General features: G+C 39.7%; 1 protein-coding gene across 3 annotated transcripts in view; it reads right to left on the minus strand.

The window, feature by feature from the left end:
* The window catches only part of tusc3 (tumor suppressor candidate 3), a 193,548-nt gene extending 177,785 nt beyond the window's left edge, over positions 1–15,763 (minus strand). The window contains exon 1 of one of the 3 annotated variants that reach the window (XM_008111711.3): positions 15,574–15,763. In XM_008111711.3, coding sequence (XP_008109918.2) covers positions 15,574–15,693 — 120 coding nt within the window. In that variant the 5' untranslated portion in view covers positions 15,694–15,763. The remainder of the gene's footprint in view (positions 1–15,573) is intronic. The other 2 variants (XM_003221566.4, XM_062981522.1) reach the window with 2 other exon arrangements.
* Between the last annotated feature and the right edge of the window lie 9,318 nt (positions 15,764–25,081).

Below are 25,081 nucleotides of genomic sequence, written 5' to 3' on the forward strand. Positions count from 1 at the left end.
CTCCACTTTGTAGCCCCATTTCTTAAAGTTAACTCTGCATCTTGTGGTGCCAGAGCAGTCTGTTTGACGCTTTCCAAGTCACCCAGTATTCTGTTTGCCCAGGAGGGAATTTTTCATCATGTATCAGCCACTGATTGAGGTTCCAGGTTTGAACCTGCCACTTTTGGACTCTCACTTACTGGGGTGTTCCTGCAAGTATCTCTGTAGATCTTAGGAAGCTATTTCTTTATTTAAAGTGTTGGCTTGCTGGTTGATATCCAAACAGAGGATGGGCTGGAGATGTCCATACCTTGGTTCTTTCATTACTGGCTGCTACTTCCCAACAGGCGATGCAATACTGGCTAAACAATATAATTTCTCTAACAGTGTAGGGCGTAGACATCCTGTGATAATGCAGCATGTCTCAAAAAGAGCCACATCCACTGTTTTAACATGGTGAGATATATTCCACACTAGACATGCATATTCAATAGCAGAGTAGCAAAGCTCAAGGGCAGATGTCTTCATTATATCTGGTTGTGATCCCCAGGTTGTGCCAGTGAGCTTTTGTATGATATTATTTCTAGCATAAAAATGAGAGACATGAGAAAACATGATAGAAGCCTCCACACAGGATAACACATCTGGACGTCCCCTGGGAAACGTCTCTGTAGACAGCCTATTTTCTCACACCAGAAGCGTTTTACTGTATGAAACCAAACAAACAGGTTGGAGTCGGTCAGTGTGAATGCATGAACAGACTTTGGAATGATAACTGTGGGTTATTGAAAATTATTGTTTTTCTTCTTCAGTTTAGCTCTTGTTGGATAAAGTAACTTTCTGATGTTATTGCAGTTAATTTCATAATAATACAATTTGGCTGAACCTCAGGATGGATCGTTGGCTAAATCTGAAACACAGAAGTACTGATGAAGTTGATGGGAGTGAATCTGGCTCAAAGCAAAATAAAGCTTTTTCTAGTAATCCTAAAAAGTGCAGCTATTATAGCAAAAAAAAAACAAAACCCTGATAATTAGCTTCACATGCACAGGCCCAGGAGACAAGTCACTACCACAGTGTGTGCTAGGTTATGTTATATTGGCCAATGAACCAATGAAACTGTCAAAATTGTGAAGACATCTCAATACTTATGCTTACATGTCACAAAGTGCATTGTTGTTGATGTTTTCAAAATAAGGAGCAGGAAAGTAAGAGAATGCCTTTAAAAGACGACAAGTAGTTGTGACAATGAAAATGTAGTAAGAAGAGCCTCATTTGAAGTTTTTCCACAAACAGCGAGTCACAAAACTGCAAAGAACAGCTGAAGAATGTATATTAGGTGCTGCGAAATTCAATGAGAAAGCTGCCACAGAGCTTTCCTTACTACTTTGTCAAATGACACAGTTAAGAAGTGAATTAATGGATTGTCAGACAATATCAAGGAACAGTTATCAGAAAGAATTTGCATGTTCCCTTATTTTGTTCTGCAACTGGGTAAAAGCCAGACACAACAAGGAAGTCAACCTTATTGTGCTATATTAGATATGATCATGTAATATTTTCAAAGACTTATTTTCATCTCATTGGTAAACAACACTACAGCGGAAGAAGCATTTAATGATTTAAGCATGCTTATAACTTATGATATGTACTGATTGAAAAGTATTGGAATTAAAACAGACAAGGCATGAACCAAGTCTGGAAAGCTTATTGAATTTTTGGCATGAATTAAGAAAATCATACTATCAGTGACATGGTATCATTGCTACATGCACAGTGAAGCTGTAGTTGATAAGAAAATATCTGAAAACCTAAAACGGGCCTTAAATGAACTACTCCAAATTTTGAATTTTATAAAAAGCAAATCACTGAAATCAAGATTTTCTGAGCAGCTCTGCTCAAAATACGATCAATGAACACCTTCAACTTTTGCTGCTCCATAAAGTTTTCTCTAATTTTTGGGAATTGAGAGTCAAGATCATTTCTCATGAAGAAACAATTTCACCTTAACTATCCAGTAGAGTTAGGACTGCATCATTGTTAACGAAAAGAATTGTAGTTTTCGGTGGGCCGTTTTCAATAATTTTCAAAAACGGAACAGGGAGGAAGGAGATGAAAAGTCCAGGAAAACGGATTCATAGAGCATGATTTTTTTTTTCCTGTTCTGGAGAGGAACGAGTTAAATACACCTGAGGCAGGGGGAATCTGCCGTGTCTTTTTCTCTCCTCGCAAAAGCAGCTTCCATACATTTTTTCTTGGAAGTTTCCCTCCTTCCAGGGCCCTGGAACTCGCTTTCCCAGCAGCCCTTGCATAGTGTGGCCATTGAAAATTTCCTCTCAGAGCATGATGGGAGTTAATGTTTTTCTCTCTCAGTCAATAAAAAGCTTGGTGGTGTTCATGTTCTGATTGGCTGAGAATGGACACAACCGGCGACAATAATTCCCAAGATCCTCTCTTGCAGTTTGTCTTATTTTAAAATATGTTATATTTAAAACTTAAAATAATTCTTAAAAATCAATAGTTTGGTGAATTGTTTTGAAACTTGGCAGGACTGCAGTCATAAATGGGATCTAAAACTGAGGTAGGTTTCATGCAGACAGGGCTTAAAATGGCTGAGGATTGACCCGTTAAACTTCCCCATTGTATCCAATGGGCCAAATATCTGACCAATGAAAATGGAAACTCCCCTCCCCTTCCGAGTAATTTCCGGTAAAGAAAATAAGGGGCCAGCTGGTAATGGAACACAAAACGACATACCTTTTGGCCAAATTGCTCATCTCTACTATCCAGGTTTTTTTTTCTGGTTAGTAAAATTACCATGTCTATTAGATATCTTTACCCATTTAAATATGTTCAACATAGATCATCAAGGAGAAGGAGAACCCGGTGGCGCAGTGGGTTAAACCCTTGTGCCAGCAGGACTGATGACTTGAAGGTTGGGTTGCTGACCTGAAGGTTGCTGGTTCAAATCCAACCCGGGGAGAGAGTAGATGAGCTCCCTCTATCAGCTCCAGTTCCATGTGGGGACATGAGAGAAGCCTTCCACAAGGATGGTAAAAACATCAAAATATCCAGGTGTCCCCTGGGCAACGTCCTTGCAGATGGCCAATTCTCTCACAATAGAAGCGACTTACAGTTTCTCAAGTTGCTCCTGACACAAAAAAAAAATCAAGGAGAAAAAATAGTTTTTCAAATTGAAGACAAGATCAATGATGAAAATGTTGGATTGCTGCCTATCGAACCGAATCCATGAGACACTTCCAAATGTCACATTTTTACTTTGCTCCAGCAATGAAGAGTTGTCTGAGGAGGATGTATCATTGACTACACAATATTGGAAAGATTTGCAGCAAGGTTTCTTACTAGCAAAATCTGCAATACATAAATTGCAGGCCAGAACTGAGTGCTTCAGAAATAGAATTGGACTTGTTCTTCATTTGGAACCCACAGTCATACTTCCTTGGCTAGAACTACTACTCATTTTAGAACATTCTCAGCTAATTCAGCAGAACGTATCAATAAAATACCAAGATCAAATATCAAGAACAAGTTACCTTTCTACAGAATAGATGCCACCACTACTTATTAAGATCATTAGTGGCCCGGCTGTGGAATGCCCTCCCCAGTAGTGTTCGACAAGCTCCGACTCTCCTAGGTTTCAGGAAAGCCATGAAGACATGGCTATGTACTCAAGCGTTTGAGGAGTAGCATCTGAGGTTGATATGACATGAATCAAGGTACACACGAAGGTGTTAGTGGACGAATTTAACTATACATGCATTTTAAATTTTATAATTCATGGTTTAATAGAGTCTAATTAGAGTTTTAATTGATGTGGCACTGTTTTATTGTTTATTGATATGTCGTTGTTTTATTAAATGTATTCTGGGCAATGTAATTTGCCAACTGTTGTAAGCCGCCCTGAGTTCCTCTGGGTGAGAAGAGTGGGGTAAATAAATAAATAGTCCCTTTTCCAATACCTAGGTTTTTTATTTTTATAGTTTTAATTGATGATATGTACTATTTTTGTTTTATTATTATGTTCTTGGCATTAAATGTTGCCAACTGTTGTAAACTGCCCTAAGTCCCCCCGGGTGAGAAAGGCAGGGTATAAATGCTGGAAATAAATAAATAAATAAATAAATAAATAGCTTACACTGAAACTATGCTGTGAAGAACAAGAATGGGGAAGTTCATGAATATGAGCTTACCTATCCAAACGTATCTCCCGCTACGACCCACCTCGAAGCTTAAGATTCTCAGGTGAGGCCCTGCTGGTGGTCCCGCCAGCCTCACAGGTGCGGCTGGCGGGGACGAGAGACAAGGCCTTTTCAGTAGTGGCTCCCCGCCTATGGAACGCCCTCCGAAGTGAAGTCAGGCAGGTTCCCTCCCTCCTATCTTTCCGTAGAAAAGTTAAGATCTGGTTGTGGGACCAGGCCTTCGAACAATAACAGCAGCATTAACTATTACTATGTGTGTTGGAACTCAATGACAGACCCAGTCTTTTAGACTCGGAACGCGCCAATTTGTATATTTATAAGTGTACTTTTATGAATGTCTAATGTATTAATTTTAATTGATTTGTAATGTATTGTATTATTTTTATATATGTGCTTTTATTGTAAGCCACCCTGAGTCCCCTATTGGGTGAGAAGGGCGGGATACACATACTGTAATAAATAAAAAAAAAACATTAATAATTTTTTGTTCTGGTCAAAAAACAGGTTTCCTGACAATTGGGAACCCTCATCAGGTAGCATAACAGACCAGTGACAACCAACTGCAAATTTCACTTAGGATTAGATATCCTGAAATGTAGCAAAGAGGTTATTGCAGGGAGCGGGAGCACTTTTTGGTTAAAAACTTCTGTTTTGTCTGCAGAAAATTGGTTTCCAATGTAGAACACTTTTTCCAATGTAGAATACACATTATTTCTTCAAAATAATTCCTGTGCAACATTTCAGGATATTTGAATGCAGAGAGAACATTCTGAAGGAATATTCATTTTCTCACACCGCAGGGAGAAAAGTACTTTGATTATTTGTCCTCACATGTGAGGACAAATAGTCGAGGATTTATATTCTTGATGTTCCTTTGACAGTGCATACAAAGTTTCAATTTATAGCTTTAAATCCAAAAAGAGAATGGGAAATTACATGCATGCTACCTGCTGAAACGAAAAGAAAAAAAGCACATAGGACTTAGAAAACATACGCAGAGGTCACACAGTTATGAAAGGAGACTACTTATTGTTGCAAATAAATATTGTTCCTAATACTAACGCAGGTAAGATCAACACATTAAAAATAGAACCTGGCATATCAGGCCGCCAAGACCAGATGCAATTCGCCCCATGATCTCTAAGGAAATGAAAAAAGAATTGGCTCAGCCTCCAGAAAACCAGGAAGAGTTCCAAAGCTTTTGAAGGCCAATTAAGTATCCATAGCTAATGAGTGAAGGGGAAAAGGATTATAGGTTTTCAAGTACAAGTCTAGGTCTAGCAAACAGAAAGTTTTGATTCTGCTCTCTGGAGTGTCCCAGAAGTCTGGATTTAGAAGAAAGGAGTAAATAAGTTGGTCTCACATTTAAAGCACTTTTGGTATGACTTAAGAACTAAAAAATTGAGCTATATGACTGCTACTTGTATTGCCAGAAAGGGGAGACAGCAAGTTTTTTCTACCTAATATATGGTGCTTTTTGTATAATCACACCACTATCACTTCTTACTCCTTGCTACTTCCCTTCCTAGTTGAATTAGCTTTCTTGGCATCTCTACATTTGGCTGTGGAGAAGGAACACTGGAAACAAGAATGAAGTCACTGCCTCTTGCATTTCTTTTAGTTTATTATTTATTTACCACATTTATGCCCTGCCCTTCTCACCCCGTAGAGGACTCAGAGCGGCTCACATAAATAGGCAACTATTTGATGCCACATGAACATACATCCAACAAAATAAACAAATACATTAAAAACACCACTAAAACATACCAACATTAAAGCCATTAAAATCAGGCAATCCTGTATCATAATCCGAGATTGTCATTGCATTATTCCGTGTTTACTTACTGCACTGGAAAATTACTAGCCAAATGCTTGGTCCCACAACCACATTATTAGCTTTTTCGTGAAGGTCAGGACGGAGGGGGCTGATCTAATTTCACTAGGGAGGGTGTTCCACAGCCGAGAGGCCACCACTGAGAAGGCTGTCTCTCATCCCCACCAACCACATGGGCGAAGGAGGTGGGACCAAGAGCAAAGCCTCCCCAGAAGATCTTAATCTCCTAGCTGGCTCATAGAGGGAGATACGTTCAGAGAGATAAGCTGGGCCAGAACTGTTTAGGGCTTTATAGGCCACAGCCAGCACTTTGAATTGTGCTTGGTAGCGGACTGGCAGCCAGTGGAGCTGACGTAACAGGGGAGTTGTATGCGCCCTGTACCCCGCTCGAGTGAGAAATCTGGCTGCTGCCTGTTGAAGGTTCTGAACAGTCTTCAAAGGTAATCCCATGTAGAGCGAGTTGCAGTAATCTATTCGTGATATAACAAGAGCATGGACCACCATGGCGATTTAAGCAATTGAAGGGAGAAAAAACCTCAGGATCAGGCAACAGCAGTAACAGAGTTGACTTGGACTATCTGCAACAAAGACATTATTTTCTCTCAGACATACTGTAGGTGCCATTTGGAAAACTGTTCAAACAATTTAACAATTGTTTCTACTTTATGTGGTTTCATTCTGACTTGATGTTTATGCCAACTTTTGACCTAGAAGGATCCACAACATTGTTCTAATATAATAAATATATAGCATAACCCTCTTATCCACTGATTACAATTAGGCCCCTTCCACACTGTCCCTATATGCCAGGATCTGATCCCAGATTATCTTCTTATTCCATATTATCTGGCAGTAGAGACTCATATACTCAAGTTTAAAGCAGATAATCTGGGATCAGAACCTGGAATAGAAACCAGTGTGGTAGCGGCCTTACACACATTTCAAAAATATTTTCCCTGGAACTATTTGTGGTCATCTCTTGGTCCTCCAGTGCAATTCTATAGTATGTTTCCAGCTCATATAAAATCAAAATATAGGGTTTGCTTTTATCCATGGTTTTAGTATCAATGGGAGCTCTTGGAACATATCACCCATGACTATCAAGTCGCTCCTGACATGAAAAAAACCAAAAACTATGTTACAATAATATAGGCTGCATATGATGAACATGCTCCACTACTTTTTTCAATGACTTATTGCCTTAGGTTTTAGAATGCTAAATTTCCACAAAAGATACCCTATATGGAGATTCTCTTACTGCTTTTACTTTTTCTCCATCTGCAGTCTTTCATAAGAATTCTCAGCCTTCAGTCCTTCAGATGTTTTTGCCTTCAACTTCCAAAAGCCCAGCCAGCATGGCCAATGGCAATGGATTCTAGGAGTTGAACCCCAAAATACCTGACATATCAATAGTTAAAAATCACTGCTCTAATACTTGACAAGACTAGAATTAATTTCAATAGTACGAGTGGACTCTTACATTATGCCTTATACACAGTTCTTGAGTACATAGAACAATGGTTCTCAACCTTCCAAATGCCGTGACCCCCTTGATACAGTTCCTCATGTTGTGGTGACCCCCAACCATAAAATTATTTTCATTGCTACTTCATAACTGTAATTTTGCTACTATTATGAATTGTAATGTAAATATCTGATATGCAGGATGTATTTTCATTCACTGGACCAAATTTGGCACAATTACCCGATACGTCCAAATTGGAATACTGGTGCGGTTGAGAAGAATTGATTTCGTCATTTGGGAGTTGTCGTTGCTGGGCTTTATAGTTCACCTACAATCAAAAAGCATTCCGAACTCCACCAATGATGGAATTGAACCAAACTTGGCACACAAAATTCCCATGACTAACAGAAAATACTGGAAGGGTTTGGTGGGAATTGACTTTGGGTTTTGGAGTTGTAATTCACCTACATCCAAAAAGATCAAACAATGATGGATCTGGGCCAAACTTGGAACGAATACTCAATATACCTAAATGTGAATGTCTGATGGTCTTTGGCGTCCCCTCTGACAACCCTTCGTGACTGCCCCACTGGGGTCCTGACCCTTAGGTTGAGAAAAACTGACACAGAAGATTGCAAAGCCCAGCAAATGGACACTTTGAAACTAGCCCAGCATGCCCTGAACACAAGGTAACTAGTATCAAGCAAACATAACTTCCCACGTACAGTGTTCCTTCACTACTTCGCGGTTCACTTTTCGCGGATTCACTGTTTCACGGTTTTTCAATAAACTCTAAAAGACTATTATAAATCATTAAAAAATTCAATTTACAGCCTAAGGAAGGGACGAAGGAAAAGTTGAAGGGAAAGAAAAGGAGCCCAAGCAGCAACGGGAGGAGAAGGAGGTGATTTATCAACACATGAGTGGTTGATAAAGACTTAAAATAGTGTATAACTACTAAAATAATGTATAAATATTAAAATATAGTGTCCCTACTTCACGGATTTTCACTTATTGCGGGTGGTCCTGGAACGTAACCCCAGTGATAAGTGAGGGAACACTGTAAACAAATCCTGCAGCAGCTAAGTCTACCCTTCCAATAAAGATGTTTTTTCCCTGTCTCACAGAAGGTCAAAAAATGCTCCCCTCCCCACTTTCGGGAAGTGTGTGTGATTTGTCTCCTAGAGAAAGGTGATTTATCTCCCAGTCTGTTAATGTTCAGACACCTTTTAGAACAAAGGAGATAGGTTTCTAATGCAGAGCCTTTTGATTTCACTTCAGGAACTGCACAATGCACTTATTTGGGCTCTGGAAAGGGATCCTTAACTTCTGACAACCTGTTTCTAACACACTTCCATTATTTTCAATTGAACTTTCATCAAAATAAATATTATATCCTTGGCCAGGATGATGGACAGACAGATGTTAAAACAACAATAAGGTCCTATGGTTCCCTGCTAAAAACAATTCAAAATTCAGTTTGTATTTATTAGAAAATTAACCCTCCTATATTAATCTGGCAAGATATAATTATGATTGAATACTTTAATCTAACAGCTGCCAAGACCAGCAACCATAGTGTTCACCATTATCTTAAATTATGATAATCTGCTCATGTGTACATTCAGTCCCTGAGTGACAAATATCTGATTTACAAATGACTCATAGTTAAGAACGGGAGTGAGACAATAGGAAATAAGAGAAATCTACCCCTAGAAAAGGAAAAAGTGTCTCCACTGAAATTTCTTACCAATCTTTGTTTCCACAACAAGCCAAATTTTACAAAATCCAATTCTCACAAGGACAGAAAGTGAGCTGAAATCTTCCAAACAGGGGCACAAACAGCAAAACAAACACCTCAGGGGTGTTAACCCTTCCCTATGCTATCCAAAGCTATATATGTGTATGGCTAGAGTTACACTTTCAAAGTATCTGTTCTGACTTACAAATTCAGCTTAAGAACAAACCTACACAACCTATCTTGTTCACAACTTCAGGACTGCCTGTATATCCTGAGTCACAATGGATGGAATTTAAAGAGACAAGAGGCACCACTGAACAAGTGGTTAAAACACTGGGAAGCTTTCGTACTTCAAATTTTTGTCATTTCTAAACTTGCTTTCCAATAATTTATATTTATCATGATATATTGTTAGAGGCTGATTAGTCACAGTCTCATTCAGTGGCCACATTCAGATAGAACAACAAACCAGATCAGCAGAGAATTATGGATGATCCTGTTCATATATACTGGCCGACTGCACCTATTTGGTCCATTTCAGTAGGGCCATCTCAACTATCCGCAAAACAAACCTTCTCGTTATTACTGATTCTTCTATTGATACACCTCTAACCAAAGTTTGAAGATAGATTTTGAGCTGGTTTCTTTCAAAAGAGAAGCACAAATTCAGGTCCAGTTAAGATGTAACAGGAAGTACATTTTCTTCCCAGTTGGTTTAGCCATTCCTGCTGGGAGAATGTCCAACGGGTAATCTGGCAACACACCTCTTCACATCGTAGTATACAAAAAGTGGCTTAGAAATGTCAGCATGTCCAAATGCAACCAGTGGCTCATTTAGGTTTTCAGAGGTAATTAATTTGTCTAATCAATGTGAAATTTGAGCTCTTTTCCCTTCTTTTCCATGCTTACGACTAAAATTGGGGATTCTAATTCCTATTAGCAGTTGGTGAAGAACAGTGGGGGGCAATTTACTCATGTTAAGTCCAGAGATGTTACTTTACCAGTGTGTTGCAGTTATCCCTCCAAATTTGCTGGGGTTAAGGGCATAAGATCCATGACAATGAAAAAACAGTGAATAAAAATGCTACTTTTTTTTTACGCATTTCTTGGTCTACCTAAAAATGACACTGGAGGATCTACAGATGACAGAGAAGTACTCCCTGGAATCCATAGATCCTCCAGCACAATTCCATAGTCGATCTATGGCAGAGGATGACCATAAAGTCAAACTGGAGGACTTAGAGCAGTAGTTCTCAACCTGGGGTCCCCAGATGTTTTTGGCCTACAACTCCCAGAAATCCCAGCCAGTTTACCAACTGTTAGGATTTCTGGGAGTTGATGATCAAAAACATCTGGGGACTCCAGGTTGAGAACCACTAACCTAGAGACTCCTAAAGAGAATCTCTTAAGCAAATCTATGAACTATCATATCCACAAAACTGAAACCCACAAATGTGGAGGACCTTTTGTAAATGAAATTCCTCTGGTTTGGTAGGGGGAAGAGCTGAGCCCAATATTTGACAGTGATCTCAGGAAACCGTTAAAAAAAGGCGGCAGTGTATGTTGACATGTTCTGAACCCACTGAGCTGCTACGCTGGCTCACAACTGCAATAGCAACCATCTTATTGCGAATATTGAACAATGATTCAACTGTCACCCCAACAGGCTTTTGGACATGAAACAGAAGCAGAATATCATCTTGTTCACTGCTTTAAAAAATCCCAACACTTTGTACTTGCCCTGATAAGGAACAGTAGTGGGTCCCTGACATGAACAATAGGAGAAGATGAGGGAAAGAACATGTGTCTGGGTTCTGAAACAGTAAAATTCAAGCAAAGTGCTAATCCAAAGCAAGCCAAAATTGTAACACCACCAATGATATTAAGTTAACCACAACAGTTATTTGAGTTCTTGAGTAGATATTGCACAGCTGGGGAGGGGAAAAATGCAAGAATATAGGACAAGAAACAAACTTCTATCAACAATTTGGTTATAGACTGGCTTAAGAGTCGTAGAAATTTTCAAAATAGTGGCAACGTCAAAATTAAAAAATGCAAAAAAGATGAAAAAGCAATATTCAGTTACTAGAAGGATACTATTTGATCTGGAATTCCTTCCCTCTGCTTCCACCTAATTATTTATGATTCTGCCACAAAAAAACAGTATCCACATGCTCAGAGGCCACAGCTGTTTTTCAGATGAAAGAAGCTAGGGACACTACGCACCTCATTACTTCAGGGGGCACAGTACTGATGTGTACATGATTTAAGAAGTTAACAGTTTGTTGATATTGCAAATGAACAGTTTCATATTTTTAAATAAAGTTCTGGAACTAAACAATAAGCGAACTCTGGCTTGGCTTACAATTGGCACAATTACAGGTGGCCCTCCGTATTCATGGATTCTGTATCTGCTGATTCAACCATCCATTGCTTGAAAATATGTTTGACTTTTTATTTTTATATCAGGATCACTATAATGACACTTGTGCATCCATGGATTTTGCTATCCACAAAGAGAGGGAGTTGTGGTCCTAAAATCAAACTCCAGTGAATACAAAGGATCCACTGTAATTCAGAATCCTCAATTTATTTATTTATTTACAGTGGGACTCAGGGCGGATCACATTATAAGGCAAACATTCAATGCTTTAACATAGAGCAAAGACAAGACAAACACGGGGCTCCGAGCTGGCCTCGAACTCATGACCTCATGGTCACAGTGATTTGTTGCAGTTGGTTGCTCAACAGCCTGCGCCACAGCCCAGCCCATGTGATCCCATGACATCACTAGACAGAAACTAGCAATATCAAAAATTTGGTTGTATCTACACTGCCATATAATGCAGTTTGAATCTACATTATATGATCAGTATAGACCATGCATGGGTAAACTTCGTCCTTTCAAATGTTTTGGACTTCAACTCCCAGAAATCCCAACGAGCTTACCGGCTGTTAGGAATTGTGGGAGTTGAAGTCCAAAACACCTGGAGGGCCAAAGTTTGCCCATGCCTGGTGTAGACCTACTTAATGCATCTTACCCACATTGAACTGAATTATTTGTTAATGAAGATCCAGCCTTTGTAATGTTGAATATATTTTGGTACTTGTGAAGATGATCTACAAAGTGAGGTCCCCAACTACGCTGCCATATAATCCCATTTCTGAATCCATATCATTTGCTTTGAACTTTGAATATAGCCGCGTAGACCCATACAATCCAGTTCAATAAAGATAAAATGGATTCAGAAACTGGATTATATGGCAGCGCAGATCCAGCCTGACATTTTCTTTCATTGCTGCGCAGAACTGCTGGGGAGGCAGAAAATGGCCAAAGATTTCTATAAATGGAACCTCTAAATGTGCAAGTTGAGCATCCCTCATCCAGAAATAGAATAGAATAGCTTTATTGCTTCCCCAGCACACACCACATAACAAGACACCGATTCCTCCACACCTCAACCACCAACATATGGCCCCCAATGCCTCATCAATGCGAAACCATGTAGTTCAACATAGCCACAGCTATCTCTCAGTCTGTCTTGTCTTTGTCACCCTGTACCGCCTGCCAGATGACAATAATTCAGAAAAAAGAAAAAGAAAATGCCAGGTGAAATGGATCTCCAAGAATGCTCTGAACTTAAGGCTGGGGGGGGGGGGGGCTATAAAGTTCTTCTAAAGAGGGGAAGAGAGCAACTGCTCTGCTGGGCTCTCTTAACCAACGCTGGCATATGAGTGCCCCAGGTCAAATCCTCCTTAACAGTCACAGCCAGGAACTTAAAACTGGCCACATGCTCTACTTGGTCTCCATTTATGACCAAGCGCTGGATTTCTGGTCTGTTCTTTCTATAGTTCACTATGAGCTCCTTGGACTTATTGATGTTAAGAACCAGATTATTGTCTCTGCACTACGACAGCAGCCAATCCACCTCATACCGACAGACAGACTCGTCCCCTTCTGAGATAAGCCCTACCACAGTTGCATTACCTGCAAATTTGGTAAAGATGTTGCTATGGTGGATGGGGATACAATCATATATGTACAAAGTGTAAATCAGAGGACTAAACACACAGCCCCGTGACGTCCCAATGTTGAGAATGACAATTGATGAGGTATGATTATCTAATCTAACCCTTCCACACAGCCATATAACCCAGAATATCAGGCCTGGAAATCCCACAATGTCTGTTTTGAACTGGGTTATCTATGTCCACACTGCCATATATTCCAGTTCAAAGCAGAAAATGTGGGATTTTATTCAGCTGTGTGGAAAGGCCCCAAGTTCAAAGCAGATATTGTGGGATTTCCTGCTTTGATATTCTGGGTTATATATATGGCTGTGTGGAAGTGCGCTGGGAACATCCAGACAAGAAGTCCGTGATCCAGGAAGGGACTGAATATGACAATCCAAGATCCCAAAATCTGGGGTGGCCGAGATAGCAATACCTTTGCTTTCAAGTGAGGTTTGACGTATGCAAAAATTGAACAACATTATTAAAAAACACATTGTGCATAAAATGACCTTCAGGCTGTGCACATACAGTGCATATGAAACACAAATGACTTCCGTGTTTAGGATTGGGTGTCTCTAAGGCCCCTTCTATATTGCCATACAATCTTGATGATCAAAGCCGATAATCCACATTATCTACTTTGAAAGGGGTTATATGAGACTACACTGGATTGCTTTGAGTTTTCCAGTCTGTATGGCTATTTTCCAGAAACATTCTCTCCTGATGTTTTCCCCACATCTATGGCAGGCATCCTCAGAAGTTGTGAGGTTGTGAGGTATGATGGAAACTGGGCAAAGTGAGGTTTATATATCTGTGGAAAGTTCAGGGTGGGAGAAAGAACTCTTGTCTGTTTGAGGCAAGTTGCAATTGGCCAGCTTGATTAGGATTGTAAAGCCCTGCAGCTTTAAAGCTTAGCTGCTTCCTGCCTGGGGGAATCCGTTGTTGGGAGGTGTTAGCTGGCCCTGATAGTTTCCTGTCTGGAATTCCCCTAATTCCTTGAGTGTTGTTCTATATTTACTGTCCTGATTATAGAGGTTTTTTAAAATACTGGTAGCCAAATTTTGTTCATTTTCATTGTTTTCTCCTTTTTGTTGAAATTGTCCACATGCTTGTGGATCTTAATGGCTTCTCTGTGTACACAATTTCAACAAAAAGGAGAAAACAATGAAAATGTGTACACAGAGAAGCCACAGAAATCCACAAGAATGTAGACAATTTAACAGAAAGAAGGAGACCATGAAAATGAACAAATTCTGGCTATGTAAAGATAAAGGTTTCCCCCCTGACATTAAGTCCTGTTGTGTCTGACTCTGGGGGTTGGTACTCATCTCCATTTCTAAGCCGAAGAGCCGGCATTGTCCGTAGACACTTCCAAAGTCATGTGGCTGGCATGACTGCATGGTGCGCCGTTATCTTCCCACCAGAGCAGTACCTACTTATTGATCTACGTACATTTGCATGTATTCAAACTACTAGGTTGGCAGAAGCTAGGGCTAACAACAGGAGCTCACCCTGCTCCACAGATTCAAACTGCTGATTCGAACCTGCTGCACCACAGGGAGGTCCCAAAATCTGGCTACCCATATTTAAAAACTCTAAAATCAGGACAGTAAATATAGAACAACACTAAAAAAGGGTGAATTCCAAACAGGAAACAATCAGGACCAGCTAACACCTGCCAACAAAAGATTCCCCCAGGCAGGAAGCAGTCATATATAATCCAGTTTAAAGCAGAAAGCCTGGGATCAGATCCTGGGATATAAAGCCTGTCTGGAAGGGCCCTGAGACTACAATGCCATATAATCTAGTTCAAAGCAGATTTTATATGGCAGTGTAGAAGGGGCCCCAGCTACCTATATGTACAGGAAATAGAGGGCTACATCATATGCAAGTGCAGGGGCACCCAACTCCAAAAGAAAAGAAAATCCCAAAGGGATACTCAACCTGTATAATAATAATTATTATTACTATTATTATTGACACAAAGACAGAGTATGACACAGCAAACGAGATATATATATGCTGGATTTCGTGTCTTGAATAATAATAATAATAATAATAATAATTTGGAAACTCTACAATCAATCAACAAAAAAGAGCCACCATCAGGAAAACAGAAAGGGAGGTGATGAAACACAAAGAGCACAGCTGAGACCGCAAGGAAGGGAGAGAAGGTGTTTGATTCAAGACACGAGGGGCTGGCCGTGTAGTGGGAATTGGGGGCAAAGGGTTTGCTGGGTCCTGTTGTCGCCTTTGTACTGGAAAGAGGGAGGCAGGGTCGGGAGGGATGGAAACCCCGAGAAGCTAACGAGTCTACCTCCTTCTTCTTTTGGCTTTCCCCGAGCTGGACACAAAGGAGGAGGAAGAGGAGGAAAAGGAGGCAGCCCCGTGAGGGCAGGTGCGAGGAGAAAGATGATGGTGAGGAGGATGAAGCCATGGCTTCCCAATCGCGTCGCCTTCCTCCGGAATACCTGGCCCAGGCACGCCGTTATCCACGCCGCTTTCCTGGGCGCTGATTGGGCCGGGCAAAGAGCCACCACCAATGCAAGCTGAGCTGCAAAACCTTCTGGGAAATGTAGTCTCTCTGTCTCTCCTCTGCCACACTGATCAGTCTCCTGTTTCTTTTTCCCGCTTGGGTTGCACTGCCCTGGATTCCATGCACCTTGCCTGGAAAAGAAGCCTCCCTTTGTTCATTCATTCATTCTATTTATAACTGGGACTCTCAAGGCAACTAACACCCAGCTATGTTATGTAAGGCAAAGCACTGAATACTCTTATTAAATAACAGAGCAGTTACACTAGGCATGGGCAAACTTCAGCCCTCCAGATGTTTTGGACTTCAACTCCCACAATTCCTAAGAGCCATTCAGCTGTTAGGAATTGTGAGAGTTGGAGTCCAAAATATATATGTACATACAGTAAGGTAAAGGTTTCCCCTGATGTTAAGTCCAGTCATGTCTGACTCTGGGGGTTGGTGCTCATCTCCATTTCTAAGCCAAAGAGCCGGCGTTGTCCGTAGACACCTCCAAGGTCATGTGGCCGGCACGACTGCATGGTGCGCCGTTGTCTTCCCACCAGAGCAGTACCTATTGATTTACGCACATTTTATTTATTTATTTATTTATTTATTTACAACATTTCTACCCCGCCCTTCTCACCCGAGGGGACTCAGGGTGGCTTACAACAACCGGCAAAATTCAATGCCAAACAGATCAATAAAACAGCAACACATTTAAAACCATTAACAACTATTCATAAAATACAACACATAAAATACATTAGTCAGCTAAAACATATAGTTACTTAAAACCACTTTTCCACTTTTCCAGTTTTTGAACTGCTAGGTTGGCAGGAGCTGGAGCTAACAGCAGGTGCTCAAGCCGCTCCCGGGATTTGAACCTGAGACCTTTCGGTCTGCAAGTTCAGCAGCTCAGCGCTTTAATGCACTTCGCCACCGGGGCTCCTGTACATACAGTAGAGCAGGGGTCCCCAAACTAAGGCCCGGGGGCCGGATGCGGCCCTCCAAGATCATTTACCTGGCCCCCGCCCTCAGTTTTATAATATAATATTTTATATCATTTTTAATAATATAATAATTGTATACACATATAATATTGATAATAATATTATAATGTTATACAATATAATGCTAATAATAATACTATATAAAAATATTAATTATATGTTATATATTACATATAATATTACAGTATAGTGGTATAGTTCAATATAGTAATATATAATGCTAATATTGTGCTATGCTAATAGTATAATATATTGTATGTACATACAGCTGCTCGGAGTCCCCTTTGGGGTGAAAAGGGCGGGATATAAATGTAATAAATAAATGTAGTAAATGAATAAATAAATAATTTTAAACTTAGGGTCTCCCAAAGTCTGAAATGACTTGAAGGCACACAACGGCAACAATCCTAATTAATTGGCCAAAAGCAGGCCCACACTTCCCATTGAAATCCTGATAGGTTTATGTTGGTTACAATTGTTTTCCTTTTTAAATATTGTATTGTTCTTTCATTGTTGTTGTTGTTGTTTTGCACTATAAATAAGACATGTGCAGTGTGCATAGGAATTTGTTTGGGTTTTTTTTTTTTCAAATGATAATTCAGCCCCTCCACAGTCTGAAGGATTGTGGACAGGCCCTCTGCTTTAAAAGTTTGGGGATCCCTGCAGTAGAGTCTCACTATTCCAACATAAACGGACCGGCAGAATCTTGAATGAATTGTTTATTGTACTAGCCATAGGCCATGGCATCAGTAATATACAACCTTTATAAACACTTTCCAATATAAATATTAAAACTTATTCAAAAATTAAAACTAGCTCTTTAAAATTATGATAGCAGAAACTTAACAATGAGAGTGTCTGATTTGTATCATTTATTTATTTATTTATTTATTTCCAATATTTCTATCCCGCCCTTCTCACCCGAAGGGACTCAGGGCGGCGTACAATTGGCAACAATTCGATGCCGACACATCATTAAAACAACAACATATAAAAATGTATTACAACCAGGCTTTTGCTACTTTAGCTCTGATCTTTTGGGCTGCGATTGCAAATGTAGCAACCTTTAGTGCTATATTTTTGGAATAATCTGCTAGCAAGTCACAGATCACAGCAGATTGTTGCCATGCTGCCCTTTCTTCCGGCAGAATGTTGGATATGCGAAAATGTTGGATAATTAGGAGGGATTAAGGAAAAGCCTATTAAACACCAAATTATGTTATGATTTTTCAAATTAAGCACCAAAACATCATGTTTTACAACAAATAGACAGAAAAGGCAGTTCAATACACAGTAACGTTATGTAGTAATTATTGTATTTATGAATTTAGCACCAAAACGTTGCAATGTATGGAAAACATTGACTACAAAAACATTGACTACTAAGAGGCAGATTGCGTTGGATAATCCAGAACATTGGATAAGCGAAGGTTGGATAAGCGAGACTCTACTATATATGCAAATATTGTATACAATGTTCTGGAGGTTCACCATTCGCAGACTCACCGTTTTGCGGTTTTTTAATAAACACTAAAATAATAATAATAATATAAATCATGGTGGTCCTGGAATGTAACTCTGCGATAAGTGAGGGAACACTGTGCATATGTGCAAAGGCATTCAAAATTAAAGGGAAATCCCATCAAAATCCAAAATACTTCAGATCCAAGCATTTTGGTTAAGAGAAACTCAACTTGTATCTATAATCACATTCTGGTCCCATCTACAGTATCATATGTTGTTTAAGTGGGGCCTCTGTCTGCCAGAATGAAGTGCTATTCCATTGCAACTCTATATCAACGCCTACCAGAAGTCATTCATTTCAATAGGATTTGCTTTTATCCAGAGTTTCCCGTTTCCATAGTAAGTTCAGGAATGTGTCCCCATCGTTATGGAAGTTACTGTTTCAAAATTGTAGCAACAATAAGAAGAACTTATTATTGAGACTTTGAACAATAATTCCCATCTGATTCCCATCTGTTTCCAATGTCACTTGGGAACCACCTGTATTCAAACATTCTGCAGATTAAAATCAGGGAACATGGCCAAGAAGCATTCGTGTTTGGTCAAGATGACAAAAGGTATTAATGCACAACAATACACAAACTAGGGCCCATTCTACACTGCCCTATATCTCAGGATCTGATCCCAGATTTGTTGTTGAAGGCTTTCATGGCCGGAATCACAGTGTTATTGTATGTTTTCTGGGCTATATGGCCACGTAGCCCGGAAAACATACGACAACCCTGTGATCCCAGATTATCTGACAGTAAAGAATTAGGCCCCTTCTACAGTGCCATATAATCCAGATCAGGGGTCCTTAAACTTTTAAAGCAGGGGGCCGGTCCACAATCCTTCAGACTGTGGAGGGGCCGAATTATCATTTGGGGGGAAAAAACGAACAAATTCCAATGCACACTGCACATATCTTATTTGTAGTGCAAAACAACAATAACAATTAAAGAACAATACAATATTTAAAAATGAAAACAATTTTAACCAACATAAACCTATCAGGATTTCAATAATAATAATAATAAAAACACTTTATTTATACCCCGCCACCATCTCCCCGTGGGGACTCGGGGCGGCTCACAACGTTACAAAAGTAACAGCATTAAACAATATACACAGTTTAAAACACAAATGGGAAGTGTGGGCCTGCTTCTGGCCAATGGGATAGTCAGGTTAATTAGGATTGTTGTTGTTGTTGTTGTGTGTCTTCAAGTCATTTCAGACTTTGGGTGAGCCTAAGTCCAAAATTATTTATTTATTCATTTACTACATTTATTTACTACATTTATATCCCACCCTTCTCACCCCGAAGGGGACTCAGAGCAGTACATACAATATATTATATTATTAGTATAGCACAATATTAGCATTAAAAAGGCAAAGGTTTCCCGTGACATTAAGTCCAGTCATGTCTGACTCTGGGGGTTGGTGCTCATCTCCATTTCTAAGCCGAAGAGCCGGCGTTGTCCATAGACATCTCCAAGGTCATATGGCCACTGGCATGACTGCATGGAGCGCCATTACCTTCGCGCCAGAGCAGTACCTATTGATCTACTCACATTTGCATGTTTTCGAGCTGCTTGGTTGACAGGAGCTGGGGTTAACAGCGGGCGCTCATTCCGCTCCTAGGATTTGAACCTGGGACCTTTTGGTCCGCACTATACTGTACCACTATACTGTAATATTATATGTAATATATAACATATAATTAATATTATTATATGGTATTATTATTAGTATTATATTGTATAACAATATAATATTTTATCAATATTATATATATATACACACACACACAAACACAACATATTATATTATTAAAACTGATATAAAAATATTATATTATAAAACTGAGGGCGGGGGCCAGGTAAATGACCTTGGAGGGCCGCATCCGGCCCCCGGGCCTTAGTTTGAGGACCTCTGATCCAGATTGTCAAAGCAGATAATCCAGATTATCTGCTTTGAACTGGATTATATCAGTCTACATTACCAGATAATCCAGTTCAAAGCAGATAATCTAGATTTTATATGGCAGTGTAGAAGGCGCCTCATATAACCCATTTCAAATCAAATAATCTGAGATTAATGTGTTGTTGAAGGATTTCATGGCTGGAATCACAGGGTTGTTGTGTGTTTTCCGGGCTGTATGGCCATGTTCCAGAAGTGTTCTCTCCTGACATTTCGCCCACATCTATGGCAGGCATTCTCAGATGTTGTGAACTCAGAGGTTGTGAGGTCAGGAGAGAATACTTCTGGAACATGGCCATACAGCCCGGAAAACACACAACAACCCAATCTGGTATCAGATCCTGGGATATAGGGCAATGAAATAAGGCTAGCACATGTCAAGTTTACACTATATAGAGAATAGTGCTTCTCCAAAAAACATTTCTCTTTCTATAAGTCATATGAGTGTTCTGATGAAATCCAAAATATAAAGATAACAATATGAGCAAGCCAGTATAGGATGAATATTACATGAGGCATGAGTGATCTAGACATTGTAATGAAGGGAAGGAACCCTCATGTAAATTGCCCCTAGGAACAGGCCTAACTCAATGTAGGAAACAGCTGTGAATGCTCTATTTTTCTCCAATTTGTATTTTTATTCATATTGTAATTATCAGTTTGAATGAGCAGAGGCTTTGAATAGCTAGAAAAGAGACATGTATGGCACAAGTAAGAGACATGTAAGAGACATGTATGGCACAATCTTATAGATTTATTTACCTAGATTAACTCATCACTTGTTCAGTTAAACTATAATTCCATACCTTTCCCAGGTGCCAAGTAGATGTGTACTATGAAGAGATATAAATTCTAAATACAGTAGAGTCTTGCTTATCCAACCTTCACTCATCCAACATTCTGCTTTATCCAACACAGTCTGCCTCCTGCCCGAATCCACAGTTGTTTCTCTAGACAGCAAGGACTGAACCTTTAACAGATTTAACTTCTGACAATGTTGTTACTGTAAGTTCATTTTATGAAATTCTATCTTTATTTGTAGTCATTTTTTTAGTAGTCAATGTTTTTGTTGTCAATGTTTTCGATACATTGTGATGTCTTGGTGCTAAATTCATAAATATAGTAATTACTACATAACGTTGCCGTGTATTGAACTGCTTTTTCTGTCAATTTGTTGTAAAATGTGGGGTTTTGGTGCTTAATTTGTAAAATCATAACGTAATTTGATGTTTAATAGGCTTTTCCTTAATCCCTTCTTATTATCCAACACTTTCGCTTATCCAGTGCTCTGCTGGTCCATTTATGTTGGATAAGTGAGACTCTACTGTACACTTACACTCAGAGTAAACACTTTGAAACTTTTTCAGAGATTGGAAATAATGCACTAGAACCTGTAACATTGCCTGTAATTTAAATTTCAGGACATACTAAGTGGTTATTTATTGTTGGCTGGAATCCACTTATGGGAGGCTAACCTTTTGGAGAAGAGCCAAAAAACCCTTTAGAGCAGAATCTCTGGTAGTATACGACCAAATATAATTATGCTAGGCAATGGTTTCAGTTGTTAGACTGAATAATCTGCAGTCTCTGATCCAGCACCCCCCCCCCCCCCCCGGCAAAAAACAAGAGATTTGCCAGTGCATAAAAACAGCAGAGATTTAGAAGAGTTTTTATCAGTGGAGCCTCCAGTGGCCAAAGGGATAAAAGCCTCGTGGCTTGAAGGTTGGGTTGCTGACCTGAAAGCTGCCAGGTTTGAATCCCACCCGGGAGAGTGCAGATGAGCTCCCTCTATCAGCTCCAGCTTCATGCGGGGACATGAGAGAAGCCTCCCACAAGGATGGTAAAACATCAAAAACATCCAGGCGTCTCCTGGGCAACGTTCTTGCAGACGGCCAATTCTGTCACTCCAGAAGCAACTCTGGTTGCTCCTGACACGAAAAAAAAATCAGTGCCCAAAAAAGTACTCTCCCATAAAACAACACATTTCATATCATGCACTCAAGAGAAAAAATTGAAGTAACATATTTGATTTACTCACAACTTTCATGTGTTCAGCATACACAGTTACAAAAACTTATTATTCCAGTTTCAAATACATTTAAGGTGGTTCCCTGTGCCAGCCGGCCAGAGCATCTGTCTTGTAACAAAACAGCTATCAACAGGTCACATAGTCAAAATGAGAGAGAGAGAGAGAGAGAGAGAGAGAGAGAGAGCACATATAGTCTGCAGGGCTTTTTATAACTTCTCAGAATCCATAGAGTAAAGGAAGCTGCACACCAGAATATACATACAGCAAATAGTAACCAATAAGATCATAGATGAACAGATTGCTAGAGAAGGCTTGATGAAGGTTGTCATTGCCAACTGAGTCACATTTGAACAAGCACTATACAGTGCTTCATAGTAAATCCTTCCCATTTACTAGGCAATGTTTGATGGTGATCTGTTCCCCATCAGCTGGGAAACAGCTAATGGATGTTCACATCCTCTTCCATGAGCCACTTCCATTGAAACAGGCAGAAGCAGGACCCCTGACACAATTGCCCGTTGTGCTGGAGATTGCCCACACAAATGGATGTGGGAAAGTCAGCCAATTGCTTTCCAGTCAACAGACCAGGTGCCCAATGATCACAGGGACTGTTGCTTTCATGATCCCTATGTAGCCACTGAACTGGAGGCTACATAGGAATCATGAATATGTAACAGTTTAGAGTGTATGACACTAGGTTGCTCATTTGTATTGCCATAAAGAATTCCAGCTGTTGTTTTTGCAAAATAAATTAATGGCAATTAATGTTTCCATTTTGCATGACTATGTTTGCATTTTACAAAAGTAACACTTGACTTGTTTTCATAGAATCATAGTAACAGGTGATTTCCTTTCATAGAATCACAGAATCATACATTCTTCGTCAGACTAAAACGAAGAACGTATGATTGCCTTTGGGATACATTTTGAAGGATACCTCATTTTACCCATTTGTAATGTTTTAATTAAAGAAACCCCAGCAAATTGAGCAATGGAACTAGTTTATTTCCCCCACATTTTGGTTTCATAATGAGTGACTTAGTGCATTTTTAAAGTAATTTTTTAAGCTCTGGGGTGTATTCTTATTAAACATTAATGGGTTACTGATGGGAGAGAAAAGTATTTTGGTGGGCATTGCATTTAAAGATGGCATTCAGCTTGTTGAAAAGTAGGGAAATGTGCTTTTGATCATTTTAGAACATGGTAATACTGTGGCTAAGATCCTAAATTGCCGCAGCACAGCATAAATAACTGCCAGTGAAGTTGTTTTTCATTTTCATTATGCAGTCTCTATACTGGATTCTTTTGGAAAACCAGGAATCTCCATTGCCTTTTGGAAGTGTGATACTTTTGGAGATTAACTGGCATTCACACTATTTGGAATAATCATAACCTTTTGTAAAGTATGATCTTCCTGAGAAGATTTAAATACAGTAGAGTCTCACTTATCCAAGCCTCGTTTATCCAAGGTTCTGGATTATCCAAGCCATTTTTGTAGTCAATGTTTTCAATATATCGTGATGTTTTGGTGCTAAATTCGTAAATACAGTAATTACAACATAACATTACTGTGTATTGATCTGCTTTTTCTGTCAAATTTGTTGTAAAAGATGATGTTTTGGTGCTTAATTTGTAAAATCATAACCTAATTTGATTTTAATAGGCTTTTCCTTAATCCCTCCTTATTATCCAAGATATTCGCTTATCCAAGCTTCTGCCGGCCTGTTTAGCTTGGATAAGTGAGACTCTACTGTACTTGTTTGAGTGAATCTTCTCCTTAGTGGTAAATATCCACTAGTATTCATGCAAGGCAAATTAGGCTTCTCAGTTGTTAGACTGATATACCTGGTTATCTTTCCAAAGTGTTAGGAACAAAGATATGCCAATATACAAAATATATAGCAGATCTCCAGAAGTGTTATTTCAATTGCCCCCAAAACATCTACTCTTCCATAAAATATAATGGTTTTTAAATCATGCTCTCAAAAGACCAAAAATAAGTAGTCTTCATTAAAAGTAACATAATTTATTTACTTAAAAACTTCCTGTATTCAGCATACAGGTACATTTCCTATTGGTTGATAGTTTAAACAGTAAGTTCTCTAAAGCATTCTGTTTTAGTCTCTTCTGATGACCGTGGCGCCAGCTTTCAAATTGATTTAAACCCGCAGCGGAGAGTTCCGCAGATCCATCACCAAAGGAACGGAGCGGGACCGCAGCAGACTATTATTAAAAGATCTTTTCTTCTTCACTTTCCCCTTCCCTGAACTATGTAACAAATCCCCCCAATAAAAGTAGCATTCATTTTTAACAGTAACACTCTCTATCTGGTTATTTTGTGTCTTTCCCTGACTCCTTCTTTTGCACGCAAACCCCCCCCCTCTCTCTCTAACCCGTCCGACCTTCAAACCCTGGCGGAGGCTTCCCCGCCATAGGTTAATACGGCGGACGATACAAATTGGCTCATATCTTTATCAAAATTACCCCTAGCACGCTCCTCTTTTAGTCCTAACCCTTCCTAAGGCTCCTGACCCAAGGACCACCAGCGGAACCAAAATCGGTCCATTTCTCGGCACCTCATCAGCTGACTGTCAAACGGAACCGACTGCTCTTTTCAAGCCAGACTGCTCTCTTCCAGCCTTATCCCGGACTTTCCTCTCCCCGTGACCCGCGGGATGGTTTTAAGAGATCACTGGTCCCTTTCTGTGAACTGTGGACGGGGGATCGCTCTCCCGCTGGGGAGACATAGTTCTCCAAGGACCTTCACCCTCTCTACAGCTGCCAGGAG

The sequence above is a fragment of the Anolis carolinensis genome, chromosome 5 (assembly GCF_035594765.1).
Source record: "Anolis carolinensis isolate JA03-04 chromosome 5, rAnoCar3.1.pri, whole genome shotgun sequence".
NCBI lineage: Eukaryota > Metazoa > Chordata > Lepidosauria > Squamata > Dactyloidae > Anolis > Anolis carolinensis.